Source organism: Orcinus orca, chromosome 5 (assembly GCF_937001465.1).
Source record: "Orcinus orca chromosome 5, mOrcOrc1.1, whole genome shotgun sequence".
Classification (NCBI taxonomy): Eukaryota; Metazoa; Chordata; class Mammalia; order Artiodactyla; family Delphinidae; genus Orcinus; species Orcinus orca.
In genome coordinates, this window is record NC_064563.1 from 45003146 (window position 1) to 45018064 (window position 14919).

General features: G+C 38.1%; 1 protein-coding gene across 10 annotated transcripts in view; it reads right to left on the reverse strand.

The window, feature by feature from the left end:
* Positions 1 to 1893: 1893 nt before the first annotated feature.
* Positions 1894 to 14919, reverse strand: part of IFT80 (intraflagellar transport 80) — a 106340-nt gene continuing 93314 nt past the window's right edge. For 9 of the 10 annotated variants that reach the window (XR_007477649.1, XM_049710515.1, XM_049710508.1 and 6 more), the window contains 2 exons: positions 9329 to 9452; positions 1894 to 2342 (listed from right to left, as the gene is read on the reverse strand). Coding sequence is in view for 9 of the 10 variants with exons in the window: in XM_049710515.1 (XP_049566472.1) it covers positions 2232 to 2342; positions 9329 to 9452 (235 nt within the window). In the remaining variant the exon portion in view is untranslated. Of the gene's footprint in view, positions 2343 to 9328; positions 9453 to 9590; positions 9667 to 14919 lie in introns of those variants that run through there. The other variant, XM_049710510.1, reaches the window with a different exon arrangement.

A 14919-nucleotide genomic window follows, 5' to 3' on the forward strand; every position in this document is an offset into this window, starting at 1 on the left:
GCTTCCTAAACCCTTGGAATTTCCAGAGTGACAGGAGTATCTTTGTTACGCTAATGAGTGGGGGTGGCTAGAGAACTTCGGGATGAGAGCTGGTCACATGATTAGAGGGCTAAAGCTTTCAGCCACCTGACCTCCAGGGAGAGGAAGGGAGCTGGCCATTGAGTTCAATCTCATAGCCAGTGATTTAATCAACTGTGCCTACATAATAAAACTCTTGATACAAAATTCAGGACAGCCGAGTCCTGGGGGAGCCTCCTAGTTGGTGAACATGATGTGCTGGGAGGATGACGTGCCAGGGTTCCACGAGGAGGAGACGGCATGGAAGCTCTGTGTCTCCCACTTCCCCCCAGATCTCTCCTTCCTCCTAGACCCTGCTGTATGCACCTCTTCCATTTGGCTGTTCCTAAGTTGTATCTTTTACAATAAAATTGTAATAGAAAATGTTTCAGTGAGCTTGGTGAATCATTCTAGTGAATTATCAAACCTAAAGGGAGGTGGTAAGAACCCACAAATTTGGAGCCAAGTCGGAGAGATGTGGGTATCCTGGGGTCCCCACTAGCGACTGGCAACTGAAATGAGGGCAGTCTAGCTGAGGATTTTTCCCTTTAACTTGTGCGACCTACACTAACTCTGGGTAGTGTCAGAATTGAATTGAATGGTAGGGCACCTAGCTGGTTATCAGAGAACTGGTAGAATGCAGACACATTTCATTATATTTTTTCTTTTTAAATTGTAGTAAAATAAACATAATATAAAGTTTACTCTTTTGACCATCTTTTTTTAAACTTTCTATTGTCATATAACATAATATAGAAAACATATATAAATGTATAAGTACAACTTATAAGTAAACCCCTCAATCATATTTCACAAACTGACACACCTTTGTACCCAGCATCTGGATGAAGAACAGAACATTCCAACATTCCAGAAAGAAAAAGGAATATGTTGAAAAGATAGGAACATTTTCATTAAAACAAAACTAGATATATTAATTAAAATGGGGGTGAGAGAGGTAATCACTTTCCCATGCATATGCCTATGCCCACTCTATAATACACCATTTCCAAAAATGGCTTCCTGGAAGAATTTCTAAGGATTATTTGTGTCAATGTTAAAAAGCTTTGTGGTAATAATAGTTTGGGGACATACTGAATTAAGGCTAGTCAAACAGATTGATAATTTAAGGAGATTTTCACAAATTCAGACTCTAGGGCCTAGTGCCTAAACATTCTCGAGTCAGAAAAGGAATGAGGAAAATATTTCTTGCCCATTCTAGATCTATTTCTAAAATTATGGTAAACATATATAACAAAATTTACCATTTTAACCATTTTCAAGTGTACAATTCAGTGGCATTAAGTACATTTCTAATGTTGGGCAACCATCACCACTATCCATTTCCACAACTCATTCATGCCAGACAGGAATTCTGAACTTATTAAACAATAGCTCCCCAATTTTCCCTCCCACAGTCCCTGGCAACTACTATTCATTCACCTTTCTGACTCAGTGAACTCGCCTATTTTTGGTATCTCATGTCAGTGGGATCATACAATGTGTGACCTTTCGTGTCTGGCTTATTTCACTTAGCATAGTATTTTCAAGGTTCATCCATGTTATAGCACGTATCAGAATTTCATTCTCTTTAAAGGCTGGATAATATTCCACTGTGTGTAAATACCACATATTGTTTATCCATTCATCTGTTGATGGCCGTCCTTTTTTGCCCACCGTTTTGCTATTGTGAATACTGCTGCTATGAACATTGGTATACAAGTATATGTATCATTTTATACTTTCATAAGTCAAGCTTCATTTTTTGTTGTTGTATAAATAAACTTTTGGAGCACTTTACAATTGAGATCAAATAGAAATTAATAATGACATACATTTGAAAGAGTCCAATGTTTTATTATCAGCATTAACATTGTTCATACTGAAGATTCAGGGATAAAATAATGGACAGAAAACTGGAATGTAAGCAATACTACATAGATGCATCATAAATATATAGGATGTTTTGCTAATTATTGGACTAAAAATATAAAAGATGAAATTACATCAATTATTTTGTGCTTAGTCTTTCTGAATATTCTTTTGGTATTAAATACACAGCGAGTGCTTATACTTAGAGATTCTGCCTTTTTTTAAGCAAGGAGAACAAGCTTATCCTTGGTTCATCAGAATCAGTTTCAAAAGGTAAAACTTCTTAAAGGTAAGCATGGCATTTAGTGCATAAGACCAATATTCTTGCTGGGCTGGCTGCTTGAGGATCGCTCTCGTTCTTTAGTAATTTCCATCTCAATTTTGGCTTTGATTTTTTCCCAATCTATTTCAAGCTGCAGTAGAAGAAAAGAAGAAACATGCATATATAGTATAAGACATTTCTGTTTAATGCAAAGTAACTAAGAGTAAACAAAAACAGAACGCATGACTTCCAGAACATTTGAGAAAAAAGAGGGCAGGAAAGAAAAGTTAAGAAGAGATAATGCTCCCCCCAAAATGAAATAGTGTTAAGAATAAGACCTAATAGAACAATTATCACAATAAAAAGCAAAGACTCTCATTGTGATACCAAAGACCAAAATCTGGTTGTAGCTATTTATAAAAGGCACATCTAAAGTGTCCCATGGAGTCTTGGGATTCTGCTCCGGTGCCTCAGCTTCGAGGAGGTAGGAGTGAGTGAAGATGGACTGCTCTCCTCCAAACAAGGGGGAGAATGAACTGGGCTCCATTTTTGAAACAGTAGGCCATGTTTCAAATGGGTCAACTCTTCACTGCTTTTATACTGACGTTTCCATTAGGAGCCTACCTATGGAGAAAGATAGGGGAGCATCTGCTTTCCCAGAGCATACTCTGCAAAAGGGGCTCCTTCACAACTCTTAAAATAATATGAAGACTTGGTGGTAAGAAAATGACGAGGGCTTCCCTGGTGGTGCAGTGGTTAAGAATCCACCTGCCAATACAGGGAACACGGGTTCAAACCCTGGTCCGGGAAGATCCCACATACCGCGGAGCAACTAAGCCCGTGTGCCACAACTACCAAGCCTGTGCTCTAGAGCCTGCGAGCCACAACTACTGAGCTTGCACGCCACAACTACTGAAGCCCGTGCGCCTAGAGCTCGTGCTCCGCAGCAAGAGAAGCCACCGCAGTGAGAAGCCCGCACACTGCAACAAAGAGTAGCCCCCGCTCGCTGCAACTAGAGAAAGCCCGCGCACAGCAACGAAGACCCAACGTAGCCAAAAATAAATAAATAAAATAAATAAATTTATGAAGAAAATGATGAAAAGATATTAGAGGAAGTAGTGGGAAAGCAAGGCTGAAAGACACATAAAAAGAATAACTGAAAAGTGATAATATTTTTATCTGTTTTCAGCCAACCACCAGATCCCGCCAAAATCCAGCCCTGCCCCTCCACTAAATCAACAGACATAGTGTTAGGAACGGACTCTGCTCTGAATTCAATAAACAATTTCTTTAGGAAAAAGCCTTCTACTATTTTTAAAAGTTTGGATATCACTAATTAAGGAATGTGTGTCCTCTCAGGCAAGACATGGGTGAAACTGGGCCCTGCCTAAAACTAACTCTGATTTACTTTGAAATAAACCCGAACTCCTGAGACTGAGCCCAAAGTGAATAGGTTTTCACCTCCATGTAGGCGAGCTGAGTGGAATAAGCAGCATTAAAGCCGACTGCGTTACTACTTGCTGCCTGAACAGATTTACCTTAAGTAACTGAGACTAATTTAACCTTAACAGGACTTCACGCCTCTTTTATTTTGTGTTGGAAGTAGGTAGAATTAAGTATTTGGTTCTTTTTTTATTCCAATATCCTTTCTCTAAATTCCTGTGAAGTAATTTATGGATATATTTTAGATAATCATTCCATATACTTGTCTATAATACATAAAATTGATGAATTAAAAGAATCCCTTTACTCATAGAAGATGAAAGTCTGTGCTCAGATGCAAGTGACAGCTTATCAAAAGGCAGAGCAAATGTTAGGTTATTTGAAAGACTCATTTTTCAATCAGGTCAGAACTTGATGTTTTTAAATGGCAAAACAACTCGTCTAAGAAAACATTTGCAAAGAGAAAGACAAAACTTGATGAGTGCTTTGGCCTTCTTCCAGGCTTAAATTGACCTACATATGTTCTTCAAATCAATCACAATAAAACCATATATTGATGATACACTAAACAACTGTTGCTCAGCTGCACCAGAAGTGCATCAAGCAGATTGATGACATCTATATTAGTTACTTGTTATAGTACAAATGAGGGTGTCAGTTGACAGCTATCCTACTGAAAATAAATGTTTCACTTTCACTCTGGCATTTGTCCAGTTTTAGAACAATGTTCTCCTGATGATTTAGTCTCTGGAATAGAGTATTTTTAATAGTGAGTTTTAGATAAGGATGTACTCATGACAGCTGTCAAGTGACTTCTACACTAAAACACATCCTTTTCTAGTCTAGGGAGTGTTAATACTACTTGGCGCTTCTTATTCTAGTCCCTAGTTGGTCAATTCTTCTTACTCACATAATAATAATTTTAAAATCATAGCAAATGGCTCTCCATCCTCTACCCCATCTCTCTTACTCTCAGCCGAAAATCAGCTTCCTACTTTACAGAGAATATAGTGGCCATCAGGCATGAATTCACTTAATTTCCTTCCTTTCATAAAAGTAGGGTATCCATCCTTATCTCGTTCCCTTCTGTCTCAGGGCAACCTCTTCACATAAGTCCCTGATCTCGTCTTCTTTGACTCCTCTAGGACATCGGCCTTCAATTATTACCTACATATTTCAATTTCCTTCTCTTCACTGGCTGCCCCTCATCATCCTTCCCTCTGTATTCTGTCTCCCTACAAGCTACCACCTTCATTCTTCTTTTCATTCCTGACTCTCATCCTCTCCCCAGACCACTGTAGTATGACTGTGTTCCCACTACACCTCAGAAGCTTTTCACTAACTCCACCATTAAGTGTTTTAATCCCTCATCCTATACACCTTCTCTATACGACTCAATTGCTCATTCAACGAATATTTAATGCTCACTCTATGCCCAGGATTGCTCTAGGAGCAAGGATTTAGCAGTGAACAAAAAGATAAAAATCACTGTCTTCATAGAAAGATAAACAAAGACAAGTAAGAGTGGTAAAAGTTTTGGAAACAGGGGAGGGAGATAGCGCGGGGGTGGAGTTGGGGGGGGGAATGGGTGTTGTATTTCAAACAGAGTGATCAGAGAAGGCCTCCCTGAGAAGCTGACGTGAAGACCTGATGATGAGTGAGTGACTCTCTGGGTGTATCTGGGGAACAGCATACTAACAGACAGAGGGAAGAAAAAGGTCCTGATGTAGGAGCATCCCCTGGACCTGGCTGACCACCGCTCTTTGAAATATCTCTCTCAGTACAATATTGTTCTCTTCTGGTTTCTGCTCTCTTTTCTAAATGTCCTCAGTCTTTTGTTTTTCTTTTTCTTTTTCTCCTATATCCTTCCCCTCAGTAACCTCTTCACTGTTAGTATTCACTGGGGTTCCAACCACAGCTTTTTCATACTTTCCCTAGGAGATCTCCTCAACTCTCATAGCTTCAACTATTCCTAAATGGTCATGACCATAAATTTATTTCTCTAGCCCTGATTCTTCCTTTATCAACTCCCTTTGATGTTCACATTGGTATTTCCAACTGCCCACTAGACATCTCTGCCTAGATAGGGGCCACCCCACAGGGATTTCAAACTCAAAACAATGGCCTATTTTCATGTATTGAAACTCAAAAGGTCCAAAACTCATATATGCTCATGTTCCTCTACCAGTCACCAACACTAGGAATGTTCAAGTTGTTCTCAAATGTCTTGCCTTACCTCACCACCTCTCCTACCACCCCCAACCACAATGTTCTATTAATTTTACTGCTACTTTTTCTTACATTAATCCTACAGTCTCCATCTCCTGCTGAGATTATTACAGTAACCTCCTAACTGGTCTCCTAGTCACCACCCTTACCTCTAATCCATCTTCCACATCAGAAGTTATCTTTCAGGTCATTTCCTTGATTACAAACCTCCAAGTCTTTGCACTGCCTCCATTATAAGGTCTGCCTCCATTATAAGGTCTTATAAGGTCTATTATAAGTCTTAACAGCGTTAAGACTCTTTAATGTCTGGTCCCATCAATATTCCAGCCACCCAGTACCCAGCACCCAGGACCCAGGGCAGTCGCTCTGTACTCCTTCACCATTCTTTCAAGATTCCATGCATTTGCTCTTATTATCATATCCTTTAACTGACTGACAAAATCCTACTCAAGATAATTCCATGGAATAAATAAATAAATTTAAAAAATGAAAACTAACAAATACAAAGTATACAATTTCCAAAGGGGAAAAAAAGGATACTTTGGCGGAAAATTCCAAGTTTCCGTTTCCACTTAGGAACTGGGATTGTAAAAGGGAAAAGTGATCACGTCACTTCCATTCAGTATCTTTACATTAATCTTTGGGTAAATCCAATATACCGAATTTGCCCTATGAAACCCTCAGGTCAATCTCCCTTTTGCTCGTCACTCTTTCCCACTTCAGAGCCTTCCCTCAGCTTAGAACACGGCCATCGCCACACTCTCCCACCACACCCTCAGTCAGCTTCTACTATCCATTCTTTACAGCTCAGCTCAAATAGCAATTGCTTTGCTTAGAAAAATCTGCTGATCCCCCCCCCCCCACTCCAGGTCAGGCCGGTCATTCATAAAGTCTTACAGCACTATGTACACTACCTTCGAGGCAATTATCACAACTGAAATGAACAATTAACTGTATAATTAACTATCACCTCCATTTGAATATAAGTTTCACGAGGGTCAGTGTTTGCCAGGTTTACTATTATATCCCCACCACCAAGGAGAGTACATTGTCTGCAGGAGGTGCTCAGTAAATACTGAATGAATAAAAGGTAACTAATTATCCAGCAAATGAGCTATCACTTAACAATCTCTTGTTATTTTCTCTCCTGTTTTTCCCTCTTTTTTTCTTTCTGCTAGCATAATGCTTTAAACATTTCCTGTCTCTTCTACTTCTCTTCCTGCACAGAGTATGTATTCAGTAGATTGAATGTATTCCTCAAGTGGACTTTATTTGCCAGACTCATAAATTATTTTACAAATACTTACTGAACACCCTTGTAGAGCAAGTATAATGACTCTAATGGGGTTCTCAGAAGATAGTACACCGTGTATGGATCTCAGATTTCCATATTTTAAACTAGAAAGGCCCAAGTAACATTTCAGGGTTCATAAATATGAATGTATGTCAAACTTCACTTCTTATAAACTTTTACGCTATGCGTTGTGAGCCCATTTGAGTTCACCAGATAGGGAGAATAAACTTCTTTTTAAGAATGATCTTTTTCTATTCAATTCTTAGTTCTGAAATAAAGAGTTTATATAATCACAATTTTGGCTAAGATAATTTTTAAGTCAAAGATAATTTTCATCTTAAAATACTGCTTTATGATTTCTAGTTAACTTCCAAATTACATCTGTGAAGAAGAAAAGTGGGAAACTAGAACATAGTGCCATAGGGACTCAAAGTAACCTATATAGTTTCAGGATGAAAAGAAACCAAAATACCAAAAAAAGCCGTGTTGTTCTGATTCTCCCACTTTGAACATTTCTACTACTCTTGTGACTGAAGTATCATATGTTAGTTATAGGTGAATACGTATATAATGAAAAATAAGATATGAATGTTAAGTTTTTAATATCTGAAATATAATTTCCTTGAGGGTAAAAACTATATTTTTTATGGCCTCAAAAGCACCTAATGAGAACACAGTGAAAATAATATTGTTAGTAATGATGATGAAGAGGAAGCAGAGTATTAATCTGCTTAAAAATTACACAATAAAGTAAATTTAAGGTGGGTGCTCATTTTTAACATACTGTCATATTTTCAAAACTGAGACAAAAAAGAGGAGGTGACTACTGAATCTCTGGGCTGCTTAGCACTCAGTGCTGGTGGCTGCTGTCATATTCTGTGAATTGAGAGTATAGCCCTCAGAGCTCCCAGGGAAGCCCTCACAGCCCAAACTCCCGAAGGATCCATTTCAGCAGTAAACAGTTCTGAATCAAACAAAAAACATTTTGTGGAGCTTCTACAAAATACATCCCTTTCCACCAAGAAACCCACAACTTGTGTCTATCCTGGATCCAGATGATAAAGTTGCACTGCGGAACTAAGAATGGCCCCAAAGGCTTCATTACCCTGAAAACTGGTCTGAAGTCCAAAAATGTGGTTCATGACACTCAATATTCTAAATACGGCAAATGGATAATGTTGCCTTTAGTAGGTGCCTTCTCTCTACATCTTCTTTCCTCTTCCCAAGCTTCCTCTTATATATTCTGCCCCCTACGATAAATCAGAACATTCCATTTTATTCTATCCCCAAGGAGGAGCACTCCCACAGTCTATAAGCTCCATGAAGACAGAAGCCATATCTGTTTCAACACATAGCATAGTGCCTGGCCTGGAGTTAGTACTCATAAACATTTTTTGAATAAATGAATGATTAAAAGGCTAAAGGAATCAACTAGTTCACAGAGCTGGGAGCAAGGTTGGCCCTATTTGGGGATTACAAGTCTCTTGAATCTGCATGGCTACAGGTGAGCTCTATTTCTGCCATTTGAGTATAGAAGGATCTGGGCAGGTGGCCACAACCTTTTCTGCTCTAGGCGCTGGGACAAACGCCCTTGTTCTGGCTCTCCTGTGTGCTGATATGTACTGGAATGGCTTTTTTCTAATTGGGTTTATAAAACCTTATATTCTGGTAGGAACTTGAGAGGCAAAGGGTTAGCATTCTTTTGTTCTAGGCGGTGAACTCTACCCAGGCCAGGCACCTTTTGAAGTGCAACTGAGCTCCCTAGATAGAATCTGCAAAGTGGCAAAGTATCCACTTTCTGGCCAGTGCCCTCTGTGCTTATGTATTTCCCCTGGAGCAGAAAGGGCAGCTGGTAGAAGACAAAATTCAGGAGCTAGAAGCCGTCATCCTCGCCATTTATACTGTTTATCTAAAAATATCAGTTAGCACACAACCTTAACACAAATCGAATATTATAAAACCAGACTTGAGTTAATCAAAACATGGCTATAAGAGTCCAGAAAGATATTCAGTAATATAATTACATAGTCAAAATAAGACTAACATTGAAAGGCAAAAAGTAGTATTTTTTAGAGATTATGGTAAGAATTATTCAAATTTTGTCGCATTAGGATGAATAATACATACTTATAAAGCATATACATTATTATCAAATACTGCATAATACTTACACCTTCTGCATACTGCAGGTATCGTTTATTAGTTTCCTGTTTACCAAATGTCTCCAAAAACTTTTGTCGGTAGGCCAGCACTGTATCAACATGTGTTTTGTATTTAACAGCTAATTCAAGTGCCCTACGATGAGAAAGAAAACAGATTATCCGCACTGCTGTGTTAGCCTCTACGGGCAGTGGAGTTTCGGGTGAAAGGGTGGGAGAGTCTATGTTGATCCCTCCACTCCTCCCTCAGTATGAAAGGTACGTCATTCCCTACCTTATCCATCTTGCAAATTCCTATTTATACTTCAGGATCCAGACCAAACATGATCTCTTCTCCCTGACCAGCTCTCCTTGTAGAAATAAATGACCATTATATCTTATCTGTGCTACAGAACATTTTATACATACTATTATTTCAGCTCTGCTTACAGTGTATTGTAACTATTATGAATCTGTTCCTTCCACTAACCTATACATTTATTGAAGGGAGATCTGGGTTTCATTTCTCTTTGGTGAGTACTACAGAGTGTATGTATCATAAATGTTCATTGAAAAATTCATTGAAATCATAATAAAATTCAAGTGAATGAACTCCCCTAATGTAAGTGGTTCGACTATCTTGACCATTTTTTAAGTCAGTAATGAATTTATTCTGTTCAATATTCAACTAAATACTGATACCCTTACTTATCCTTATCATTAGTACAGTAAATTAAAAATATTATGAAAATAAAATTTGAGGATAATAAAAGTCTGACAAAATGCCTTTTGCCATTTGATTCTTAGAAAAAGTTAATAGCCATTTAAATTTTATAAGTTAATTAATATCTATCCATGTAACCAAGTTATTTTAAGGTAATATTTTATTTAAATAGCAGACAAGAACTAAATGAATTGCTAAACTCACTGTTATAACACCAAAGGCATAAAATCTATATATTGATAATTTGGAGGGAGATGAAAAGATTATTCTTCAGTTCCAGGCCTATTTTTGCATGTAGGTTTTGGACAGCAACTCAGCCCGTGATCCTATGCATAACTCACATTAGCTGAGCCAGGAACAATCTAGTAGAATACAGCTCTCCTACACTGTTCATTGTTATCCTGTTTTAAAGTATGGGAAACAGTCATCATAATAGTCAAAGTACAATATTTCTCAAGTTCTCTTGCTTTCTTATATAACACATGATTTCTAAATAGGCCAGTGATGGTTTATCAGAGCCAACTATTACGAACTTGTTGTTTTAGACAAAACTGACTACTGACTAGAATTTTTGCAATGTGTGACTGTTTAGTAGGAAAATTTGTTTGATTCTTAGCATGCTTTGGTTTGATGTAAACTAAATTGTCACTTTAAAAAGTATTTTAGATATTATGTATGTATTAATTGACAAATGATAGACAATTGAGATATTAAAGCCAATATGATAAATTATGAATGTAAGTCATGTATAATACAAATGATAATGTCAAAGTTCAGTACAATGATTTCTTACAAAAATATATTGGCATAAACAATATTGCTAAATCCAAGGATATTTGCTACCCATCACAAACTCCTCACAAAGTTCCCTCATTCCTCTGTGACTTTATGTCTTTCAGAGAAAAAGAAGACACACGGAAAAAATGCAGAGGTATTAGGATACAGAGGAACAAAAGTAGAAAACAAGAGAAGGCAAGAAACGATCTATAGAGGCTCGAAAGATGAGAAACAGAAGTAAAGATGCCTTAATTCTTCTAGCCCTCTCTCACATCAGCCCCCTCTTCATCCCTAAGGCTCTGATTCCCGTGTTGTATGTGTGAGTGGAGACTCTGGTGAACAACCTCGCCGGCACATCAGAAGTTCCAGTTCCCATTCTTTCTTTATGATTGTACATGATGGGGGAAGGAGTTCTTGACTGTGCAAAACTGGAGGTGTTCTAAGTGGGGAATACATAAGCATCTATTCTGGGTTGGGGCTTTTCAAAAATTCCAAAGACAGACTTTGTTATGGAACATCAACATGTTTAATTATGTAGAAAGGATAGACTATGATGTCTAATCCTGCATTTATTTTTTTTAAAGATTTTTTTATGTGGACCATTTTTAAAGTCTTTATTGAATTTGTTACAATATCACTTCTGTTTTATGTTTTGAGTTTTTTGGCTGCGAGGCACGTGGGATCTTAGCTCCCCGAACAGGGATAGAACCCACACCCCCTGCATTGGAAGGCAAAGTCTTAACCACTGGACCGCCAGGGAAGTTCCTAATCCTGCATTTAGATGCTAAGACTTATCTGCTATTACAGTCATTATTATTATTATAAAATACATATTAATTATCTGATTGAAAAGCAATAGCTAAAGTTAAACATTCAAATGATATGCGCTATTTTAAATGTTCTCTAAAAGCACATACTGGGTAAAAAATGTTTCTCTACCACATTTAGGAGGGAATTTACTCCAAATTATCTAAGAGTTATGGGAACAGTATGTCTCTAGCTTTAAAATGGTTATTCAGCAACCAAACAAATGTAACATTAGATTATGGGACTGGAAAAACTCCATGTATCCTCTCTGATTTTAAACAGAAGGAAGTTACATTAAAAGATGTTATAACTTCAAAATATAATTTTTTTGCATAACTTGAATGAAGCAGAATCACTTTATATAACTGGTATAAGTAGAAAAACTATTTTTATTAATACTTACATAAAGGATCAATATGCATACCTGGAGCTTCTAGTGTCTACCTCTCTTAACTTCAGTGTTTGAAAACAGACTACCACCAAATGTCCAAAGTGAATGTCAAAGAGATAACTTGCATATCTACTACTCCTCAAGGGCTGCATCTTATTAGGTTGCAGGCAATTTTCAAGTTCAAATATAAATGACGGAAGCACAAAGCAGCAAGACTATGCTTCTCAAATAGAATAACCCATATTAACAAAGTAAAATCTGTTCCCTTCTAAAGGATTTAAACAAATATAGAAATTCAGGGATCCTAAAAGCAATCTAATATATTTATCATCCAATACTTAAATTCTATCCTTCCAGAATTCTACAGGCCCAGTTGGGAAAATAGCAAGAAAACACAAAAAAGAAATAGGAGAACCTATAGATGAAAAGAAACCTAAGAATGTATCAACCAATCAAAATGTATGAATATTTTATGAATCCTGAATCAAACAAACCATAAAACAAAACATTTATGAGATAATCAGAGAAATAAGCACACTGAATAGAATTATTGTTAACTTTAAAAGTGTGATCATGATACTGTGGCTGGATTAAAAAAATCTTTAAGATACATACTGAGATATTCATAGATAAAATGATATGATGACTGGGATTTGCTTTTAAAAATTGTGGGGAGGGATAGAGGAGGAGAAGAGATTATTCACAAATTGATAACTGTTGAAGCTGAGTGATGGGTACATGGAGATCTATTATACTATTCTCTTTACTTTTGTATACATTTGAAATTTTCCATAATAAATAGTTTTTAAATTCCATCTTTTTTGGTCCCTCCTGATCTCTTTCGCTGAATCCTCCTCTTCAACCAGATCATTAAGTGTTGAATTTCAGGGGGAATCTGCCTGCTGCCCTCTTTTCTTTTTTTTGTTTTTTCTTTTTGTTTTCTTTTTTTGTGGTACGCGGGCCTCTCACTGTTGTGCCCTCTCCCGTTGCGGAGCACAGGCTCCGGACGCGCAGGCTCAGCGTCCACGGCTCACAGGCCCAGCCGCTCCGCGGCATGTGGGATCTTCCCGAACCGGGGCACGAACCCGCGTCCCCTGCATCGGCAGGTGGACTCTCAACCACTGCGCCACCAGGGAAGCCCTGCCCTCTTTTCTTTTTCCTTCTTTAAATTCTTGAGCCACACTCATGGCCGCAGCTACTCCAAAGGCTGATAATTCCCTCAGTGTCTTTGCCCCAATGTCTAGGACCTCCCCTCAACTTCACACCTGTATATCCCACTCCTGATGGACCTCATGAACTGGATACACAAAGGTAACTAAAACTCAACAAATCCAAATTGTTAGACAGCTTAGTCACCACCTCGCCCTCCCCACTCACCCCAACACAAAAATTTACCATCCAGTACAGCTTCGGTTCTACACAGATACCAAATGTGGGCTTACCCTCCTGATGAAAGACACAGACAAATTAAAGGCCTGCCAGACTTTCCTGGAATATACACAACACTCAAAACTTTTTTAAAAACTTGAAACACTATTCGATAACATAAACCAGTTCTGGAAGTCTTAGTTTATGAGAACAATTATTTACTCACTCCCAGAAGAGGGTAATACATGTGGAGAAAAAATAAGATCATTTTTAAAAGAACACCATCTACTTAGATAGGCATGCAAGAAGTCTATTATTAATTAATCAATCAGTCACATAATTTTATCATCGTCCTCTGTTTGAATATCTTCGCAGATGGGGATTATTCTACTCTCTAAGCAAGCCATTCTTTGGATTATGTTGTTATAAGCTGATTCCTATATTGGATCCAAGTATTTATCCCTCTTACTTCTATTTTTTTATATTAGCTATATCATTTAGAATCAAAACTGTCATCACAGAACTTTGTCAGTTTTGTTCATTGCTATATCCCCCCATGCCTAAAACCTGGCACACTAGAGACATTCCATAAATAATTAAAGAATGAATAGTAGCTACCATTTATTGAAGGCTTACTATGTATCAGGCCGTATGCTAAGAGACTTTCACATGCTATTTTACTTAATCCCGACAACAAACATGTGGTTTTTGTTATTATCACTATTTTAAACACAAGGAAACAGAGGCTTACAGAGCCTCACTAGTCTGTCCAAGATCACAGGACTAGTAAGTGCAGAACCAGAAATCAAACCCAGGTCTTATTTCAAAGCCCCCATTCTTTTTTTTTTTTTTTTTTTTATTTATTTATTATTTTTTTTTTTTGTGGTATGTGGGCCTCACACTGTTGTGGCCTCTCCCGTTGCGGAGCACAGGCTCCGGATGCGCAGGCGCAGCGGCCATAGCTCACGGGCCCAGCCGCTCCGCGGCATGTGGGATCTTCCCGGCCCGGGGCACGAACCTGTGTCCCCTGCATCGGCAGGCAGATTCTCAACCATTGCGCCACCAGGGAAGCCCTCAAAGCCCCCATTCTTAACCACTACATTTGTCTTTGTACCATTCAGCAGCCCTTTTGAACAAGTCATTAAAAATGACCAGACGTGGGACTTCCCTGGTGGCTCAGTGGTTAAGACTCTGCGCTCCCAATGCACGGGGTCCAGGTTCGATCCCTGGTCTGGGAACTAGATCCCACATGCATGTCACAACTAAGAGTTAGCATGCCGCAACTAAGGAGCCCACGTGCTGCAACTAAGGAGCCGGAGCAAACAAACAAATTAAAACATAAATAAATACTTTTTTAAAAAAAATGACCAGACATTTCACCAACAGACTGCTGTTGTTGTTTTAAGCAGATCTCCGTGTTATATCTAAATATGTCTGGTATGGCAGACATTCAATAAATATCTGCTGAATGAATGAATATGCATTAGGAAGAAATATTCCAACTGGTTTCAGAAATATCTGCAGAATTTGGAAATGAAGACAATACATAAGATTTTT